Here is a 20,874-nt window from a genome sequence, read left to right on the forward strand (position 1 = left end):
GTCTTGAAACATGCTTTAATAGAGAAAGTATGCAATGCATACTGCTCTGCTACAACCCCCCATTATACTGCAACTGGGGTATTCGTGACTGGACGTCTGGGGGGATCACACACATTTCCGATTAGAGGAGGAAGGAGAGAGAGAGGGGAAGAGAAAGAGAGAGGGAGGGAGAGAGAGATTGTCTTTTCATTACAGCCAATGAGACGGTGGATAAAGTGAGCTTTTCAGAGTTGTGCAAAGTGAGTGAGCTGAACTTCCAGGTGAAACTGCAAAAGCGACTCGGGGTAAGTTGTGCAGCCGCATTGTGCTGCGTTTGGCGCTGTGTGCATGAGCAGCATTACTCAACATGGAGCCTATAGCCTCCGTGCATGTATGTATATGTAGTGTGTGTGTGTGTGTGTATGTGTATGTTCGAGCTTCTTGCACCTGCGTTTGCTCGTCTTTGTCCTTCTCTTCAAAGTCCATCCATGTGTGCGGGACCTGCTCTCTCCTCAAAAACACATTTTCACACCGATTGCGCAAGTGATGGACGCGGTGGGAAGTTGCGAATAGTGACCGGACCCCCTTCACGCTTTAAAACTCTCGGCGGTGGCCTCGACTGTTTTGCCGTCAACATGTGTCCAGTTGCCTCGGACCGAAGCGCGGAGAACCCGGGTCCACTGGCCCGCTCCAGGCGCGCATTACGCACCGTGCTCCCGGGCTGTAAGAGACGTGTGTGTCCACGGCTGCAATTGCCGCCCATCTATACGTAGAAAGTACATTCAGTCCCGTAGCTGACTGGCAAACACAAGGCTGGAGTCGAGCGGACGGTCCTGTGCTGCAGGAGGAGCCGGAGGAGGAGTGCGGGACGTTTGTTGTGTTGCTCCAAAAAAACACTTTGGAAGCGACGTCTCGTTTGGCTTTAAATCGTGAAACGAGGACGCAGATTTGTCAGATTACCGAGACTTCCTGCTCCAGCGCGGCCGTGTTTGATGGGCTGTGTTGGCAATTAGTGTTTGGCACATTCCTCCCAGAGCCGAGGCGTCATGGTGAACGGCCACCTCGGGACACAACGGAGAGGAGCCCTCACATCTGTCGTTCAAATTCTCCATCAAAAGTTATCGAGGAGTCACTTTTAAAGAAGTTTCGATAGCAAGAGGACAGAGGCTACATCTTGTTTACATCTGTGGAACTTTAAATCAGGGCCTGGAATGTAGCTACAGCTCAAACTGTTCGAGTCACATTGATCCGTCTCATTCCACCAACTAAAGATAATCATGTATTATCAACTTGTTGATTAATTGATTAATCATCATTTTTCAGGCAAAATCACCAACTACTTCCTTGTCAGACATTCTCAACTCTTGAGACGTGACTGTCTTTCTTTGTCTCGTGTGACAGTAAACTCGGGGTTTTGTCCAGTTGTTCAGACAAAAGAAGCAGTTTGAAGACATCACTTTTGGCTCTGGGAACATGTGACGGGCAGTTTTCTCCATTTTCTTACATTTATTTCCATTACCTTTGTCTTAAATCCTTGACGAAATTATTGACATGTAAAAAAATCATCTTATATAATTATAATCACCTATGAAACTTTCAAAAAGTAGTGAAAACGATGCTGTGCAATGACGTGTGTGTCGCCAACTGTCCAAAACCTGTTCAGTTTCGTGTCTCACAGAAGTAATTCAAAGATGCAAATCCTTAAAATTTAAAATCCAGCACCAGAGAATGTTTGATTAATCAATCATCAGTTGCAAATTCATTCTATGTCGATTGATTGGGCTAATCAATAAATTGTTGTAGCTCTTATGTTAAGTTTAGGCGGCAAACTCACATTATTCCACAGGCAGTCTTATTCTAGAGACTCTTTCCATGAAGATGTAGCTGTAGTAGTTTTATGGTCTCAGTGGCGTGCGTTTTACTGTAATACAGTAACTGTGTAATAGATGTCCCAGCATCAGCACACCTACCACATGCAGTGAGAAATACCTCACTGAGAGCAGATGGAAAAGCAGCGTAGAGCGTGGATGCAGGTTGTGAATATCTGTGCTACTTTTAGTCGCTGCACACTACTCTCATGTTTCCCTGCATGTGCCAGAGCCCTGTCTGTGTTCCGATGAGCCGGGTGCCAAGGCTTATGCATGAGCAGTTCCCACGCTTGCTCTTGGAAAGGCGTCCTGCGTGGTTCTGATATATCAAGCACTCGTTCAAGCTCACCGTGCTAATTGTGCAAAAAGAAGAATATTTGAAGTGGCACTGTTGAACTGATTCATTGTCATTTTTTCCCCCAGCTCCTGATACTCAGCTCTTCTCCTCTTGAAGCCCTCGAGGCCGCTCCTCCAGGCTTTGATGCCCACACCCTCTAGAGCAGGTGGACAGACACAGGCATGAGTGACAGTGGGACCAAAGAGCCGTCTCCCCCGCCGACCACTGACCAGTCACCTCCTGAACCACCGCGCAGGGGGAGGGGTCGGCCGAGGAAACAGCAGCAGGTAGGACTTCAGTCTCCAAAAGATGAGTCTGAGCACCTCTGACCTTACAACTCATTTAAACATGTTGAGTCAGTGACTAGTTGACTTTAAGTCTATTCTTACTGGTTGCTACTGTTTTTTTTTTACTGGTTATGGCTTCAAATCCAATCTCTCTCCACAGGAGCCCGTTGGACCCCCGACTCCAAAGCGACCGAGAGGACGACCGAAAGGCAGCAAGAACAAAGGCCCCAAAATTGCACCCAAGGTTCAAGTGACCAGTTTACCTGCGACATTGAAACTTAAATTTTTCCTACCGATAACAGCAGACTTTCTGTATAATATTGTACTACAATCTGCACTGCCAGTCAAAACTTTTAACTGTTCAGGTTTGAGGATTGCATAAACCTGTTGATTCAGGGGCTAACGTTGTTGTACTGCCCCTGCTGGCAGCTTTCCATTCAGATCAGATGATTGGCTGGAGCTGCTCCTGCATTTACAACATGTTGAAGATGAACAGCATAACTCTGTAGATCAACTGGTCTTTTTATACACGTGGAAAAATTACTTATGCCAATAGTTAGTTTTGTTGGCAGAGACACCGAGGGGACTCACTGTGGATCGTTTTCTTTATCAGCAGCTCTCAAGGAACAATTATTGTCGAGTACCCGAACCTGCTAAACTTGTTCCTGGAACGAGTTTCCTCTATGAATCTGCAATTACACACGTCACTCACACAACTACATTGTTTGAGTTTCCAGAATTGAGAAACCCGAACACAACAGAGGGATTAAAAAGAGCAAAGTATGCCATAAATATGTGGACTTAAATATTGATGTATTATTATTTAATGTGGCTGTGAGAGTTCATCAGTTATGTTCAGATAAGCAGAAGATAAACGCGGATTCTTTTACAGGATCCTTGTTCAATGGGTTAGGGTTAGATTTGAAAATGATCACATAAAGGAGTAGTTCTGTTGCAGGCCATGCAACTTGTGCTTGTAAATTCAAGTCTAAACATTTCCAAATAACTTTAAAAAAGTTTATTTATAAAATGTATTGAACAACCCACGTTCATCTCCTGTGAGGATTGTTCCCAGCGCACTTACAGAAGCTTTAGCTGTTAAATTGTGTCTGTCGTAAAAGTCTGAAAAGCTACAGTTAAATGAGCGGAAACTGTTTGATGATATGATTGTTAAAATATGAATCTATATTTAACCACTCATCTGTTCTCCCTCAGAAGGTAGAGCCTGTTGGGGAGAGACGACCACGCGGGCGACCCAGGAAATGGGTATGGAGCGATTACTGACACTTCCACACTGTACATCAACTCTAACTGTAAACATATAATTTATGTCGGTGTGTGTGCTGGAGCGCTTCACCAATGTTGGATTCATTTCTCTCCACAGCCTCAGAGAGTAGTTCAAGAAGTAACTGAAGAGCAGCAGGTGAGGAAAACGAAATCTGGTGGTTCAGTTTGGTTTTTGACGTGTACCTGCAGGGTTCTTCCACTAAAAATGACTAAGTTTGGATTTATTTAAAACGATTGATAAAAGGTCTGTGTTTAAAAGAAGCTTAAGGCATTTTATTTTATTGTCTGTGATGTTAAGCCATGTTCAAATGAAATTGCGCACAAATGACTCGTGGTCTAACAAACCTTAGCGTTTGTCCAATCTGATTTTCATTCAGTTAAGTCCGTCACGGCTCTTCTCTGCAGATTTCCCAAATCATTTTTTAACTTTTTATTGTTTTAAATGATCTTTTGAATTGAGATCAGACTGAAGTGACTGTGACACTTTGTGACTGTGGACTTTTGCCTCAGTTCAACAGAAAATCACATTTTGTGTCACATTTACCTCTTGACTCAGATCATTACATGTATGACTTGTAAATGAGAGTTGATCTCGTTCAACCGTTCATGGACATCATGAGCTGGCGTTAAGTGAGTCCACAGTTTATGTTCAGCATCAATCCTATTAGCTACATTCAAAAGCCCTTTGTCCACATGACAGTGAGGCTGCACACAACAAACGGTGTCTTTCATGCAGTCGGACCACTGCACACCCAGCTGCCTCCGATGTGGTGGACAAACTATAGTATTGGAAAAAAGCTCCTAATTAACAGCACCTCAAACTAACTGCAGTCTCCAAAATCTGCATTAGGCTGTGCACCTCTCCAAATATATCAAATGTATATCCCAAATCTTCATGGTGATGTGATTTATTTCAGAATTACTTGAGAAGAAACATAAGAACCTCAGAATCTAGAGTAGATCAATGCAAAACCCTACTAGTCAAATTTTTTTCAGTATCTGTTTGTAGGAAAGTCTATGGACAACGCCTGTCTCGTTGTAGTTTGCGCCACAACGTTTTGTTTTCGAGGGTTTTTCTATTGGCTTCATCACCTTACCTTCTAGGGAAGTGTAAGTCATTCTCCGATATTCCTTCATATCTGTCATACTTCTAAACTTTTGGACTAATTTATTTTGGTCCCAAAAACATCTTAAGTTGAATTTGTTGAAATCTGAATAAACCGTTGAAGGACTCTGACCTCTGTATATATCCCTGGCCTCGTCTAACACACTGTCCCCAGCATATTTGAGTTTTCGAACATATTTATATTTTATATCTTGCATTGTTACACTGTTTCCACAATAGACTTTGACACCTAGCACTTGTGAGTGTGGCAAATGATTCCTCTTTTGAAACTGAGCACAGTAACAAACAAACACAGTGTAGAATTGCAAACATTGCTGTTGCTTTGGCATATTCACTGTAAATAACAAACAACCAGTGCTGAACCGGCTTCATGAGGATGGGACATATTCTTGGAAATGCATAGATTGTTGAATTCCCCAGAGACACCTCCAAACATCCTTTCGTGACATCCAGCTTTGGTGAAGACGTTCACACAGCGTTTCTCAGAACTTTCAGTTCTTTCAGGCGTCTTGTTCATCTTTCAAACATTGCACAACGTTTGTCACCGAGGCGGGCCAGTTCTGTCGATGCCCCTCGTCTGCCTTATCGCATCCTCCCCACAGAGCAGTTTGTCAAAGGGGTAGAGATGCTTCAAGAACTGAAACTGTTGAGACAGACTCCCTCTCTCAGACGCACGCACGCGAAGGGGAAGAATGAGTCAATGTCGAGAGGGGAAACCTGATCTAACTGTTCTCTTCCTCTGTCTTCTCGGTTTCCTGACATAACCGTCGTCTTCCTCACATTTCTACGTCTGACAGCTGGATCTACTTCCCCGCACGCAATCACTCAGTGAAATTCTTACACTCATTCTTGTATCCGCGTGTGATTCATGACCTTGTGCATATTGACTCACTGTAACTGTAAGAGATCAGACAATAACAGAAAGAAAAGGTTTTGGTTGCTTTATAAATCTCTGAATGGAGCTGGCACAAAATACCAAACAGAGATGATAGTGCAATAAAAGCCTGTAAGACCTCTGAGATCTGTGGTAGTGGTCTGCTAGTGGTGCCCAGGGTTTAACAAGGAGACGCAGCCTTTAGTCATTATGCAGCACAGCACTGGATGATGTTAGGAATGCCCCAATCCATTGCAGCTTTATAATCCAGATCAAAAACTGCTTTATTCACTTTTACCAGTTTACAAAATCTAAAGTAATTTTATGTATTTAATTTTTATTATTTTATGACTTTTTATGACCATTTATTTATTTTTTGCCTCTTTTAATATCTTTCCCTCTTTTTTATGCTCTCTTAATCTTGTTTGTTTTCCATTTTTTAATTAGTTCTGAACGGTGCCTTTTAACTTGAAAGCAATTTCTTTTAATTTAGTCTCTGTGTTGTTTTTAATGTCCCTGTTCAGCACCTTGAATATACCTCTGTGTATGAAATATGTTTTTTAAATAAAACTGCCTTGTTGTTGTTGTTCCAGGGCCCTTCAGGCGAGGCAGAGGAGGGCCCTTCGCAGCGCTCGTCATCTCAGGTTACGCCGCAGGAGGAAGGGAAGTAGACATGTCACCTGTCGACCTACCTCAAGGTTTGGCCCTCAAACAAACAGGGGTACCATGTGACTCCTATCTGTGATGGGGATTCAGGAACACACACACATATACACACTCACACACAATCATTGCAGACCGTGGTTTCTTCTCAAAAGGAGTAATCTAACCTGGATTTGTTGGTTTGGTGTTTTAACATTGAAGAATTTAATTGGAAAGGGCTTTCATTAATGTCATATGTAGTAGTTCTCACATTTTGGGAAATACGCTCCACCACTCTGCAGGAAAAGGAAAACGTTTCTCAAAATAAGTGTACTTCCTAAATTGTTGGACTATTCCTTTTTAAGAATGCCTTGCCTTCCCGCGCCTTTCAGCCTCTGTCTGTCTGTCTGTGTGTGTGTGTGTGTGTGTGTGTGTGTGTGTGTGTGTGTGTGTGTGTGTGTGTGTGTGTGTGTGTGTGTGTGTGTGTGTGTGTGTGTGTGTGTGTGTGTGTGTGTGTGAGACAGGTTCGCAGGCTAAAATGAGCGGGAGTGTTAAGAAGAAAAAAAAAGGAACCAAACTGAACCTTTTGGTTGAAGCGTGTTTCTGACTGGAGCACCTTGAAACCTTGCGGGAAATGGGAGCAAGGTGGTGACATTTTGAATAATGTTACAATATGAACATGTGCGCTGAAGTCATTATTATGAAAGTAGACATGAAAGGTTCTTATTCCAAAATGAAACGTCCAACTTTGGAGGGAGAAAATGTCAATGTAAGAAAAAGTATTCAGATCTTTAATAACCTCAGTGAAATGCATTTTTTTCCCTCCCAACCAGCAGCTAATGTAAGAAAAAAAGGAAAATACCCAAAGTTTTAAATGGATATTTCATTTTTGATCAGCCTTTCATGTTTACTTGAGTCAACAGCAGTGTTGACGCATCATTTTACCACACTCAGGATCTCATTATTACAGTGCTTTTACACCATATTGAAAACCTCAGGTACAAAACTATTCAGGAACATGTCGTCAGTCTACTCAGTAATAATTATTGTGCTGTGTTTGTTGTGCATTTCTGATCTGTATTTGACATTACCAGTATGCCTTGACACAAAGACCTCATTCAAACCTCAGTTACCCTCAGTTTCTTAATCTCTCATTCTACCTCAGCTACACAAAAACACAGATGATCTCCAGCATAGTCATTCTCCATTCCCTCGGCAGTGACACACACAAACACACGCACACACACACAAACACAGGTTCATGTGCAGATATACCACATCGACAGACAAATGGTTTTCAGGGCTACACTCAAACAAACACACATGTTCATATCAGTCCGTATTGATAATTATCACGATAGTTATTGATATTGTTTCATCACCCAGCCCTACACAGGCGTTACACTGCAACAGGTGATTTTACTCTCCGTGTACAAATAAAAAGCATCAGTGTCAATTCTATTAAAAACGGTACTTGTTAAAAGATGGTGTGAGACTTGGTTTGGTCTCCTGGGAAATAAAATGCAGCCAATAGTTTACAACAACTTGATGAAATACTTGCTTTTTAGGGTGTAGTTCTGTATGAAATACTTGTTTTATTTTTTGTATGTTTGTTTTCTGGGTCTGATACTCTGATATTTCAATTTTTACTACATCATGTATTCTCATACACTGTAACTTGTATGTGTGACAAGGAAGGGCGGCAAATACAACCACGCTGACCTTGTATGAAAATAGCTTGAAATGAAATGAATTCTGGGTAATTAATCAATACTCAGTATCGCATCAGGAACCCTTTCTTTGTATGACTGATTTTTTTAGGAAAAAAATGGACCCAAGTTTTACCTTTCTTTCTTATCTGGCTAATAAAAACAAGGCCATAACTTTTGTTGAACAGCTACAACAGTGGTCAGTGTGACAGTGATGGTTTAAAGCTAAATGCTAACGTATAAGTTAACAGGAGCAGGTGTGTCTTAAACAGCTTTGGGTGCCATAGGCAAAGGGGACTTAGAGGGGCCTACACAATTGTCATTGCTGTGGACTAATGTTATCAGCTGTTCTCAGGGGCCTCGGGTCAGTGTGGGGCCCAAGGAATTGTCTGCTTTGTGAACCCTGTTGCAACGCCCCTGTGCAATAGCACAAGTAGAATGTAGTATGCTAACAGCTACCAAAAGTCACTGGTCTTACTATAACAAGTGATGATACAGCAGAAATAATATTGGATTGAACATATGTCTTATTGCTTGTCTTTTATTGCTTATTAATTCAACTTATTGCTTATTAGTTCAAAATTGCATGTGTGGGTTTTATTTCAAAAGTTATTGCCTTGCTTTTAAAGGTCAGCTCACCCAAATTATGAGAACACAGTGGTGTCCAAACATGCAAGTAGCTTTCGGCTCTTCTTTTTCAAGTTTTAACATATCTGCTCTTTGGATGTCTTGTGATGGCCCTAAAAATGGAAATGTGTTCATGGTCACACTGATGTAAACGTTTAATGTAATTTGGGAGAACCATTTACTTTCTATAAAGACAGACGACACATCTCCACTTCCCCCCACTCTCCAGAAATGAAGCCCAAATAAAGCCATCTATTTGGAGCCTGAATCTGCGCAGCAGTTATCAGGGAACAGAGCCGCGGTAGCTCAGACACACCCTTGACCAATCATGAGTCGGTCTCAGCTGCCACCCAGTTTTTATAGCATCAAATAACATATTAAAACCAAATGAACCAATGAAGAAATGAATCTGTTTGATAAGAACAATCTAAAATGATTACAACCATCTTTGAGAAAAGGTTAATTGATGTAAACCTTGACTTCTTAGTTTGGTCCATAGCCCATCGACTAACATGGAGGAGAGTTTATGCTACACTCCAGGCAGCCACCAGGGGGGCAATCGAGATGCTTTGGCTTCACTTTTGCTGAGTAGTCTGTCATCCATCTTTATAGACAGTCTTTGGCGAGAACCCACACTTTTTAAGGTGAACTAATTACAAAGAGTAGTACATTTAATGTGTAATGAATAGTAACAATTCAGCATTTATTCTTAATTTAGCAACTGAACAACTAGTCATATAGTAATACTGGTATTTTGGAGAGATTTTTACATAGATTTCCAAATGTTTTTTTGTTTTGTTTTTTGATAAAGAGGTTGACCAGCCTCTCTTCTGTTTTTACAAAAAATGTTATCGAGACTTTGATGGTCAGACAAATGCAAACACTTCAACTTCATTAAATTGAGTCCAGTGTCATCATGGGAGGACGTTACCCATCATGGACAACTTATCACTTAGTAGTTATTACGTGACTTGAATATCACCCTTCATTTACTGTATATATTAAGTGTTAATTCACTAAAACTCACTTATGTTATCACTGATGATATGTTGTATCCCAATAATTTTATGTATTTCAGCATTGTTTACTAAGTTGCTGCCGGAAGAACTCATTTCAGTTACAGTTTTCTTGTTCAACTGCATTGACATTTACGTTTTATTTTTTGTTGGCCCTCCGGACTACCTCTGAAAACAAACACGCCTGGGTCGTCTCTGAGGAAACGTTTCCATCAGAGCTGCAGGTGACGTGGATGAAATCTTGAACTAACTCTCAAACTAGTACTGTCGTAGTCCACTCATCTCATCTCACTACATTCATGTCACCATAAGTGAATGGAAGTCAGCCTCTTCATTTTAATTACAGCCAAGTCAATGTTTGTTATTTTACACAAGCTGTGTTTGGATATTACAATAAAGTATCAGGGCCACTTACAGGGAAAATGTCTGAGAATCAAGTCATAAGATTAGGAGAATAAAGTCATAGTATTACAAGGATAAAGTCGTAATTTTAGACTTTTTTCAAAGAGGAATATCAAAAGATCAGCCTCTCACTTGTGTTAAAATGAGGAAGAAACAATGAGATTGGTTATCAAGATTTTGGATCAAGGAGTGGAACTCTCTTTTTTCTTTTTCTTGAAACATCCTCACTTTTTTTCATTTGATTACAACTTAATTCTTGAAATATCGTGACTTTTTTTCTCTCATTAAATTTCAACTTTATTCTTGAAATATCACTTTTTTCTCATTAAATCTGACTTTAGTCTCGTAATATTATGACTTTATTCACAAAATCGCAGATCTTTTTTCTTCAATATGGCTCTAATACTCTGTCGTTGGATATTTACACTCAATATGGGGACAATGTTTTTATGTGATCTTACTGATAGTGATATCGTTAAATACAGTACTTGATCCATTTTCAACTATTGAAAGGTTGAAGTGTAACTTGAGCAATCATATTGTATGCCTTACTTTTAACACCAATTTGTAGTGATATTATTGATGTGACCTCATCCACTTCTTTAATTGAACTCACAAACCTGTGATATATATTTTGTTATGATTCTTTACCATGTGATTTATGTTATTCTGCTTCTCTATCGCTTACCAATAAAATATCACACCTACCGACTCCTCTGTCACGGATTTGTGCAACGAAAACACTATTTTGTCAGATTGGTTTAAATAGTTTTAATGCATACAGACAGAATCAGTCCTTCATTGCTCAATAAAGACGAAACTAAATGGAGAGGGGCAGTTCACTCGGGGGGGATGGTGACACATCTAGCGTTCAGGCTTGTCAGAGATGTAAGACCACGAAAATCAGAACAGCACAAATATACACTCCTCTCACATCAAACATGGAAGAAGATTTCGAAACTCCGAGGAACTTCGCTGACGAGCTACCAAACGTTTCAACAACAGTGACACAACAAGAATTTAGGAAAAGTGCATCACACTGCGTCTGTGTGCCAAATGGAAACAGTGCAAGATCACATGTGACGCTTCCCTTTTTACGCTGCCTTACATACATGCACCCGACATTATCTGCTCTCTTTTCAATCCACTGGAAACCGCTTCGCCGTTTCACACAGTGACAAGTCATCGTGATTAAAAATGTTTCCCAAAGCTCCAGTTGTTCCCATAAAAAACAGTCCAGTTCTTCCCTCTGTTTTCCCTCCTGAGTGACAGTCTGTATTTCAATGAGGCCGGCAGTGGGCCCTGAACACTGAGATGAACTAATGGAAGAGAGCTGTCAAGCGTTGAGAGCTTTGGCTACATCTGTGAAGACCAGACGACTGGGCCTCTGCGTGGTCCCCTGGGAGGTTGTGAGAGTCTGCGGAGGAGATGGGCAGCGGGACAGATGAGAGATAAAGCCGTTAGTGATGTTAACTTGGTGACAGCAGCCTTGAACTTTAAGAAAAAAACAGCAATAGCTTGTTGTCCTGGTGTAACATGACTGCCTGTGTAAAATCATGTTTAATTCCGGGACAGTCAGAGGATTTATTGACTATATGTCAAGATGTAGAAAGGGATTGACGACTGAACCGAACCAGAGGCCACGTGTATAAAACAGCAAATGCTCAGCATATTAGTAGAATGTTTATATGGCAAATATGATCAATTCAAAATGACAACGTGATGCTATTTGGGTGATTATTGATCGCTTGAGGACGCTGTGAGGACGGACACATTGTTCCATGGTGTCAGACATAGAGGTTTGATGCTACCAAAAATTCATATGGTCCACTTACTAGCCTCTTCCATACATTTTGACCATGTCATGGTTCTCATCATTGAATTGAGTCTGCTGGGCTGTAATGGATTAGGTTCAGTTGTCATCACACATGAGATGCAGTTTAAAGCTTTGGTAGAAGCTTGTGAGTGGACCATGACCTCCCTGTCAACACGAATTTTCACACTCAGAGAAATGTAGATTTTCTTTTTATATCAATTGTCTACTGTAGAAAACAAATAAAACTGAATATAAATTAAAAAAAGATTCTCCAGTTCTAGTGTACCGATGTAATGCGTTGTGGCATTCGATTCTTTGAAAATAAAGCTTGTATTCAAGCGCTGGTTATACATGTGGCCCCTTAAATATTGAATGTGTTCATATTAAGTTGAGGGGTGACAAAGGAAAAGATAAAACTGATGGAAGATAATGATGATTTCGATGTACTGGAGTATGTTCATTGTGAGAATTTACCTAAAAACAGATTAGTTAATATAAAAAAATGATTTAGTTACAACCTAATCTACAGGTTTTTGTTTGAGTTACAGAAATAATGATGGTCTGAAAGAATGAGGACTGTGGAGGGAAAAAGAGGTTTCGAAAGATGGTTCAAATGACACTCAGGCGATACTTTACCATGTTTGTCTTTTACCGTTACGCCTTTGTCAAAACTTAAAAGAAAATAAGGTAAACAAAAAAGATGAATTATGATAAGGGGAAAAAAATTACAAGAATGTAGATTAATTTCAACAATGTAGAATATATGATAAATGGCCTAAATAAAGCATTAATAAAGGGTTCGTCATAATAACACTATGTGTAAAATGTACAGATAAACACAATTTAATATATCCTTCACATCACAGTAAACAAGCACATGAATCATTGCAATGTGTCCAACTTGGGCATCAGAATATATTAGAAAAATGTGCCTTCACCAGAGCTGCTAATTTTCCAATTATGTCTACTTAAGAATGAGCAGAATAAAATATGGCTATCATGGCTTTTGTTATTCAACCATTTACCACTTGTGATTTGTTAGCGGGTGTTAGGGTAGATAACACTTTCTGGCCTACCTTAGCGTTGGGACCTGTGAGGCTGCCTTCCCGCCCGTGGTCCAGTAGCTCTTGTTCCAGCAGATCATCTTGTTCTTCAGCTGGGTCAAAGTTGTACATGGGCATGAGCTGGTGCCTCAGCTTCTCCAGCCTGCAGGACGAGGCAGAGATTAGAGCTGGAGACCTACGGGCCTAGCCAAAGGATTTGATGTTGGGCCTCCCTGACTAACCCCTGGCCTACTTAGTTAAGGTACATTTTGTACAACCAGCAGTCATATGAGGGAACAATGCTTAACTTGAGTTAGGTTTTATGTGACATGTGGGCACAATATATGGGGAAATAATATAGATTTTTAAAATACATTTTGATATAAGACTCGTCTAAGTGGCCACAAAATGATCTAACAATAACATAAGATGTAGCCTATTTTAGCAGTGTAAACCACCAAATTAACAAATTCATAATAAAATATTATAAAATATTTAACAATTAACCAATTAGCAAGCAGTGAATTTAGGGATTTTTGAGTCATTGATGTTGGATCAGCAAATAGCCGAATATGAACTTACCGCTTCCTTTTCCGGATATACAGCAACTACAATGGAGAGAGACATAACAGAATGAGATATAGATATATAATAGATATAAGGAGAAAGAAGTCATGTTATACAAACTAGATAATAAAGGGAATAATGTCTAACGCTGCGAGAAATATTTCAAGGATTCCTTACTATTGCCACTGCTAAGCCAATGACAGTGATGATGCCAAAGGGAACAAGAACCATTCCCATTCCCGAGCCCTCGATCACCACCTCCGGAAACGTGGTGGCATTGAAGCTGGTCTCGTTTGTCGTTATAGTAACAGTCATTAACGTAGTCCTGGAGGTCATATTGTCTCTGGCGCTCGTGCCCATTGAGAGGAACGGGATTGTGGTGGTCTTGGCAGACGTGGAGAAAAAGCTTGTAGTTGTTTTAGCGTCGGTTAAAGCCATGTTCAAGTGTAACCGTTTTCACAGCGCAATGTATTTATGTGAAGGTTGTGATGTCCCTCAGTCGCTAGTGTGTCTCATGGTCGACGTGGACGTCCTCCCTCTGGTCTGGGGTCTGCTGAGCCATCGATGACGCTTGGGCCGAATGATCTGGAGAACAAAACCTAAAACTAAAACAAAAAGGAAAGACAGTGTGGGATTAATAATACAGGGGTATTTTGATTTGCTTTGTATTTTGTCTGTTTGTTGGTTTGTGAACAAGATTATACAAAAACAACTTTCCACGAAACTCTGTGGAAGGATATGTTGGTGTGGATCTGAATCAGGAGACGGATCAAATATATATATATATATATTTTATTTTTTAAGATTGCGGGATGAAGCATTTTTTGACATTTTCACTGATTTCCTAGGTTGTAACATGTGAATCTTGATGAAACGGATGTCTTTGAGTGTGTGTAAAATTTTGCATTTCAGTTTTGACACAGCCCATACCTCGATTTCATTCAAACCATAGCTGACATGTCTGGCTTGTGGTAGGTGTTTTCGGGCAGGATGTGGGGAGCAGAGGCACATGAGGAAACCTGATAAATTACAGAGGAATACTAACCACTCCAACTGTAACGTGCACACTGAGGAAATGTGTCTGTGGTGCGTTGAAACGACTGAATCAAACAAAAACCCACCCCCCCACACACACACACACACACACACACAGCCCCACACACAGGTTCCAAAAATATCCACTGCATCCAAGACTCGTACATGTGCCTTCCACCCACCCACACACTCACTGTACCCATGAGACTGAATTTATCTTGGAGATGTAGCCTACGTGTATGAGGAGTTTATGCTTTCTATTTTAAAGCAGTGTGATATTGCGTCACAGGAAGCCAGTGGAAATAGACATATGATCCATTCATTCCTCTCTCCTTAGTGCATCCTGCCTGCTTGTTCCTCTTAATGAGGAACATGTGAAGCTGAACCAAACGGCCAATGAAAACCAGAGGCTGGATTCAGTCTATTGCTGTTGTTTGGTTGACGATCCCTGCTCTGCACAAAGCCTCCAACATTTCTAGATATCTAAATCAGTTAATGCTCTTCTCATTACTGTGATACATATCATGTTATATTTAGTCGAGATGGACTGTATCTCAGCTGTCCTGCACAAACAGCTGAGCCACTAATCCTGCCAACGTGACCAGGTCCCACTCCATGTGTCTTCTCAGATTAGAGATGCAGACGTACCTTAACGTGTATCATGCATGAGGTTCAGAGGTGAGCTGCAGCCGGCTGGGGCCAGCAAGAGGAGAAAATGTTCATTGGAAGAGGCAACATTTCCTCCAGTGTCTGCCCCTCCTCCTCTACCTCTTCCTCTTCTGCGTCCCCCCCCCCCTTTAGCAATGCAGGTCCTGCACAGGCTGTTTACATTGACAAAACAGCCATTTTCTCTGTAGATGAACTCCACACACTGAAGTAACCCTACCCCAGCAGACTCCACGAGATCCCCTTTCTGTTCTCCAGTGGCCTCCCAGGATCTATTACCCCCGTCCTGCCCTTTCTTGTATTTCACAGCACAGAGGCTGCTCCAGGGATGCTGCAAGCAGAGATCAGTGCGGCGAGCTCCCTCCCCCCATCACCCTGCTATTGGTCTGATGGCTTCAGCATGACAGAGGCGGTTGGCTCCCTGAGCCGTCTATCTGGTTTTGCAGGGATGAGAATGGGATTTAATGGCTCTGCACACCAGATGCTGTCAGACCCATGTGAATGACTGCATCCGGGTGGTAGGTCTGAGGATATTAACCCTGTGATGTCTGTCCTCTGACCCTCACTGACTGAATTCACTCCATCAGAAACACACACAAATAAGAGAAACGTGACTGACCAATCCCTTTTAACTTTATTTATTCATTTGATGTAAAGGATTTGTACAATAATTCACAGAGCTGGGATCTGTGATTGTGACAGTCTTCTTGTTTTACAATCATGTGTCACCTGAACATAAACAGAAAACTGCTGCAGAGAAGAGACAGTTGTTTCTCTTAATGAATCTTCAGCTCATTTTAAACAGGTCCCCGGTCATCATGGCCACAAATTCTGAAAGAGTTCAAATTAGAAATAAATAAAATAATACTTTATCCCCACACGATTTCCTTATAATCTTGTCATCACATTTATTTCAATACAACACATTTCTGAATATTCTTATGTATTTGGAGATGTTTTAATTAGTATAAAAGTAAAATGTAAATAAAATGAAATCCTTGTCAAGGATAAATTATTAATAGAAATAAAACATATTCCTATATATTTACGTGAAAAATCAGTCTTAAGGAATTAAGAATAAAAAATGTTGCTAAAGTAACAAGAGGTTGCTGCAGGGTTCATAACATATTATATTTATCTTGTTAATAAATTGCAATAAGCTTCTGATATGAACATTTCTGAATAGATCTAAAGGAAATTAGCCACAAAGAATGGGACATTTTTTACAAAACTTTCAACTTTTTTTCAACTGTAGTGAAGCAGAGTGGTTTTATTTATCTTTTCATGATGTGGATATAAAACATACCTTCATAATCAATGGCTCCATCTCCATCTTTATCAGCTTCCTTCATCATCTGCTCTGCTTCGAGCTCATTAAGTGGTTCCCCTGCGTTTGTCAGTACATATCTGGGAATTAAAATTTGATTGAAAATTTATATGAACACTATGCTGAACATAAACATGGGCATGTTCCTATGTTTTTGTTCAATCTGTTGTATATAGATTATAATGTGTGAACAAAATAAGTACAATAATTAAATAGTTGATCATTTAGTGTACAGTTGTAAGCTGACAAATTTCTACTCTTTTTATTACATGTGTTTTTCTTACTTGAGCGTGTTCCAGTCAATATATCCCTTAGCCTCTTTATCAAACACTTTAAAAGCAGCTCTGAGTTCAGCGTCCTGGTTCTTGGTTCTTTGGTGGTAAAGTGCCATCAGACCCAGGAAACTGTCAGAGTTGAAAATCCCTTTACCTGAAATGTCACAAAAATCCTTTGTTAGCTCTGAAGAAAACAGATATATACGAATACCTATATTCTATATGCTGAGAAAAACAATAATAAATAAAGTCAGGATTGAGTATTCTCTGCATATTGTTAGACATGTTTCATGTGAAATTTTAAAGTCATGAAAAGTTGTGAATTTGAATTAGAAAAGAAAAGAAATCAAACATCTTAATTACAAGTAGATTAAACAATTTACTATATATAAAGTGTATGAGTATATACCCTGGTCTTAAATTGGACATAGAAGCCTTTGTCCTGTTGCTGGATATGAGCTTTAATCCTTAAATTTCAATTAAATATTGTTTTCAGATGATCATTGTGCCAATATTCCTTTTATAATATGAGCCCAACCTGCATACATCACACAGGGAAACACTGCCACCTAGTGATACAGCTGGGTCACTTCAGTAAACAGAATGCTGCAGTATTAGATAATATTATAATTTTCATAATATATTTTTGAAGATGATATTCCCTTTGTAAATTTACACGTGGGTCTGTTTAAATCCACCACTAAAATCCAGACCTGATTAGCTGCAAAGACTTAGTTGAAATATGTTTTGAGATTAATTTATCTTGACTTTATCAGGCTAATTAAACATCTATTATATTTACATTTTAGCACTTAAGTTAATGTGAATAGCCTAGAGAACCCAATACGCACTTTCATTTCTTACTGGGTTCAGGATGAACTTTAGACAGATGAAGCTGCAACTGACATCCTGACCTCCAGATGCAGATCAGACAACATGCAAGGCACTTAGCTTGAAGGCAATTTAAAGAGGTTGCTCATGTACGAAAATAGCATCATCTTGCAATAACAAAAAACACTACAGTCTCAAAAAGAGACTTGAATCATCAGCAGTAAAAGACCAATCTTAGAATAACTGTGCATTTGGCTGAATGTACACGACGTCTAATGATTGTCATTTTCACGTGGGGTTTACAGCCACTGCAAACTTATATTCACCATCCTTGTCCACGTCTTTGGCCATCTGACACAGCTCCCTCTTCGTAGGATTGATCCCCATTAAACTCATCAGTCTCTCCAGCTCCTGCGTCTTCACGTCTCCGTTCCCCTCCTCATCAAACATCTCGAAAACTCCTTTATACTCTGCAATCTGCTCTTGTGTCAACTTGGTGGCCTGGAAGGAAATAATAGAGCTGCAGTATTTCACGTTAGATATTTGCAAGAATTTTAAAAAGAAGGTTCAATGTTTTTGGAATCACTACATATTGAGTTCAATGATGGTGATAATTAGAACGACACATTTTGTCTGGGAAGTTCCTTTGGTATTAGTTACTCACCATTTTTCCTGGTAGCACAAACACGGCTGAGGACAAGTTCTGTGACCACAGTTACTGCAGAATGAGTGACTGTCTTGAGCCTACTCATCTCTACTCCTCTAATATCCTTCCCCCGAGTTTACAAACTCCTGCTTCAAGACCTTTTATGGCGCCAAGAGGATGGACTTGCTAATTATGGATGAGGAAAATTTGGATGCTGTTCTCAACCAACACAAATTGTAAACAGTAAACTTGTAATGGGGTAAAATATCATTTTATTCTCATAGCAACCAAAAAGGGTTAAAGACAAAATATCAAAGCTATGTCAATGATCAGACCGGTTTTCTGTGACCTCACCGTCACATGTTCTATTGAAGGGACCTGCAATTAGCTTCCTGGGAGCCATTAGCCTTTAGCAGGTGTTTGGGTGTCCCGCAGTGACTCTCATGAAAGCAGGCAACCAAATAAGGAGGTTATTGCAACACTGCAGTGGGAACACTAAGAATTTCACATTTGTTGTCCAAGGGGAAGAGCCATGACTCTCTCTGTGCCATGTGCAGAGTTTGAAGGGAGATACCAAGTAAGCCTGCGAAAGGAAAACTGTGACAAAGAATTTATCTTATGGTTTTTATCCTGTATTTTGTTGTTGCACAGCCACGATGAAAACTCAAGCATGAACCACAGACAGACTTAAGTCAACCTCACAAAGCTGAACATAAGAGCAGGAGCATTACAAAGCTGAGGACGTGCCCCGGGAAACAGCTGTGAATGCACTTTGTGTATAATTTGGATATTAAATGAATTGTTTGAAGATTGGAGTGGTTCGGTATCGTGTGTTTCTTTGAGCAGTGGGTTCGGTTTGGTTCGATTTAGGGGTCCTTCATGTGGGGCCATGCAGGAGGGAGGAGGGAGGAGATGCAAGGAGGGGTGAGATTATGATGGTGGAGGGTGAGTAAATAATGGAAGTAAAGACAAACATGAGAGGAGGAGCTAACAAGGTTAGCAGGAAGTGGTTAGAGGTGTGGCTGAGGCGTGACCCTGTTCACAAACCTGAGTGAAATAATTGCTTTCAAGTTAGAACCTTGCACCAGAATGAAATACAAACGACTTTACTCTCGCACATACACTTTATGTCGGCTGCAACAATAAGCTTACTTCATTTGTACTTAATTACTCTGTGTACATGTAGTTCAGGTATTGCTCACGTTTTGTGGACCTAAATGTGTTTACACAGTCACATTGGAAAACTTGTCTTCTTTATGGGGAAAAAAATCAAGTCCCCAATATATAAATCATCAAATTCTAAGGGGAAGACATGTTTTAGGTTTAGGTTTAAGTTTAGGTTAAGGTAAAGCTTTGGTGTAAGGCTGGTAGAGTAAGGTTGGAGTAATTCTCCAGTAAATGAATATAAGTCCATGTAGTGTCCTTTTAAGTCATGGGGACATGTGTGTTTGTTATATTGTTATATCTATTTGTCGTGTTTCTCAGGTCCCTCTTGTGAAAAGAATTATTGAACTCCATGAGTCGCCCTGAATAAATAGAGCTTAATTAACTAATTCTTGTTTGTTGAGTTATTGTAGGACTTTGGCAAACAATTCCCACAGTAAAGGACAAGTGCATGTCTATCCAACAGACGACTTAAAAGACAGAAGTGACTTGGTTGCACAGCACATGGATAATTTATGATAATTTTGTGGTATTTCAGGGAAATTAATGAGTATTCTGCTGTAATGGTTTTCTAGAATCGCATCACAAATAGTGAGGTGTTTAAGTGAGAGGTGGTTTTGAAAGAGATCAGAGTATGTATATATATATATATTTGTAACACATTAAATAGATTGTGATTACTGGCTGTTTTTTTCCCGAATATACCTATGCAAAGAAACAGTAACAAAAATTAACATTAATAATAATAAAACTTTATTTCTTTAACACTTAACAACATTACAAAGTGCTTGACAAATACATGGTAATAAAACAACACAGAACAAAACAAGGAAATATATAAAAAAAAGAATATTAAAAACATCGGTTAACAGTTAGAAATCAGTAAACATCCATACATGTTCATATAGAACACTGGCCTTGTCCACAGTCCAAGTCCAATCTCTTCTTATCTTTAATGTGAAAGGTGCTTGAAAATATAAACAATCGTTTTAGAACATAGGACAAGATGGTGACTATCCCTTGTTGAAGATCCTCCGCACTAGTTTAATGATAAACTGCCAACCACCAGCAGACATTAGGGAACACCCCCACATAGCAAGATTATTTTGGTTTAGATTAGACCCACATCCCACACATCTCACATTCAGCCCACATACCATGTGGAATGACGGCACTTGAGCGGTCAGCTCCTGTTTGTCGGATCTGAGCCACAAGTAAGCCACAGCAATACAAAAGGTGGCAAAGGTGGCCCAGATTTGTTTTGGGCTATTCCTGGCCATATTTACCATTTACTACATGGGCCACTAAAGGTTCACATCCAGATTGCACCTTGCCACATGTTTGACAAAA

At 40.1% G+C, this 20,874-nt stretch overlaps 3 protein-coding genes across 6 annotated transcripts; 1 reads left to right on the top strand and 2 right to left on the bottom strand.

Annotated features, from left to right (window-relative positions):
* Nucleotides 1-31: 31 nt before the first annotated feature.
* Nucleotides 32-7,860, top strand: si:ch211-161c3.6 (high mobility group protein HMGI-C). Of its 2 annotated transcripts, none has more exons than XM_034586592.1 (6): nucleotides 32-284; nucleotides 2,271-2,471; nucleotides 2,632-2,715; nucleotides 3,687-3,737; nucleotides 3,856-3,894; nucleotides 6,352-7,860. In XM_034586592.1, the coding sequence occupies exons 2-6, from the start codon at nucleotides 2,367-2,369 to the stop codon at nucleotides 6,427-6,429; spliced, it is 357 nt and encodes a 118-aa protein (XP_034442483.1). In that variant the 5' UTR covers nucleotides 32-284; nucleotides 2,271-2,366; the 3' UTR covers nucleotides 6,430-7,860. The 2 variants fall into 2 exon arrangements, with proteins under 2 accessions (XP_034442483.1, XP_034442484.1); XM_034586593.1 differs by having other exon boundaries at nucleotides 3,690-3,737.
* Nucleotides 7,861-10,910: 3,050 nt separating this feature from the next.
* si:ch211-161c3.5 (uncharacterized protein C3orf18 homolog) lies at nucleotides 10,911-15,643 on the bottom strand. 3 transcript variants are annotated; one of them, XM_034586591.1, is made up of 6 exons: nucleotides 15,264-15,629; nucleotides 13,758-14,185; nucleotides 13,596-13,621; nucleotides 13,047-13,176; nucleotides 12,607-12,641; nucleotides 11,445-11,571 (listed from the first exon to the last, which is right to left on the bottom strand). In XM_034586591.1, exons 2-5 carry the CDS (start codon nucleotides 14,016-14,018, stop codon nucleotides 12,636-12,638), a joined length of 423 nt encoding a protein of 140 aa, XP_034442482.1. In that variant the 5' UTR covers nucleotides 14,019-14,185; nucleotides 15,264-15,629; the 3' UTR covers nucleotides 11,445-11,571; nucleotides 12,607-12,635. The 3 variants fall into 3 exon arrangements, with proteins under 3 accessions (XP_034442480.1, XP_034442481.1, XP_034442482.1); XM_034586589.1 differs by lacking the exon at nucleotides 12,607-12,641 and having other exon boundaries at nucleotides 10,911-11,571; nucleotides 15,264-15,643; XM_034586590.1 differs by lacking the exon at nucleotides 12,607-12,641 and having other exon boundaries at nucleotides 11,436-11,571; nucleotides 15,502-15,629.
* A 425-nt stretch (nucleotides 15,644-16,068) lies between these two features.
* On the bottom strand, nucleotides 16,069-18,421 carry LOC117761634 (calglandulin-like). The gene is made up of 5 exons (XM_034585701.1): nucleotides 18,379-18,421; nucleotides 18,041-18,215; nucleotides 16,893-17,037; nucleotides 16,588-16,688; nucleotides 16,069-16,112 (listed from the first exon to the last, which is right to left on the bottom strand). The coding sequence occupies exons 1-5, from the start codon at nucleotides 18,379-18,381 to the stop codon at nucleotides 16,069-16,071; spliced, it is 468 nt and encodes a 155-aa protein (XP_034441592.1). The 5' UTR covers nucleotides 18,382-18,421.
* Between the last annotated feature and the right edge of the window lie 2,453 nt (nucleotides 18,422-20,874).

This window comes from Hippoglossus hippoglossus, chromosome 5 (genome assembly GCF_009819705.1).
Source record: "Hippoglossus hippoglossus isolate fHipHip1 chromosome 5, fHipHip1.pri, whole genome shotgun sequence".
NCBI classification, from domain to species: domain Eukaryota; kingdom Metazoa; phylum Chordata; class Actinopteri; order Pleuronectiformes; family Pleuronectidae; genus Hippoglossus; species Hippoglossus hippoglossus.

Bases quoted from the DNA above. Each gene is read 5' to 3' on its own strand.
- si:ch211-161c3.6 (XM_034586592.1), top strand. From the start codon at position 2,367: ATGAGTGACAGTGGGACCAAAGAGCCGTCTCCCCCGCCGACCACTGAC. The intron at 3,738-3,855 runs GTATGGAGCGAT...TTCTCTCCACAG, and splicing joins GCGGGCGACCCAGGAAATGG to CCTCAGAGAGTAGTTCAAGA. The intron at 3,895-6,351 runs GTGAGGAAAACG...TTGTTGTTCCAG, and splicing joins AAGTAACTGAAGAGCAGCAG to GGCCCTTCAGGCGAGGCAGA.
- si:ch211-161c3.5 (XM_034586589.1), bottom strand. From the start codon at position 14,018: ATGGCTTTAACCGACGCTAAAACAACTACAAGCTTTTTCTCCACGTCT. The intron at 13,622-13,757 runs GTAAGGAATCCT...TCTCCATTGTAG, and splicing joins TTGGCTTAGCAGTGGCAATA to TTGCTGTATATCCGGAAAAG. The intron at 11,572-13,046 runs GTAGGCCAGAAA...TCTCCTCCGCAG, and splicing joins TCACAGGTCCCAACGCTAAG to ACTCTCACAACCTCCCAGGG.
- LOC117761634 (XM_034585701.1), bottom strand. The intron at 17,038-18,040 runs GTGAATATAAGT...GTGACATTTCAG, and splicing joins CAAAGACGTGGACAAGGATG to GTAAAGGGATTTTCAACTCT. The intron at 16,113-16,587 runs GTATGTTTTATA...GAACTCTTTCAG, and splicing joins TGGAGCCATTGATTATGAAG to AATTTGTGGCCATGATGACC.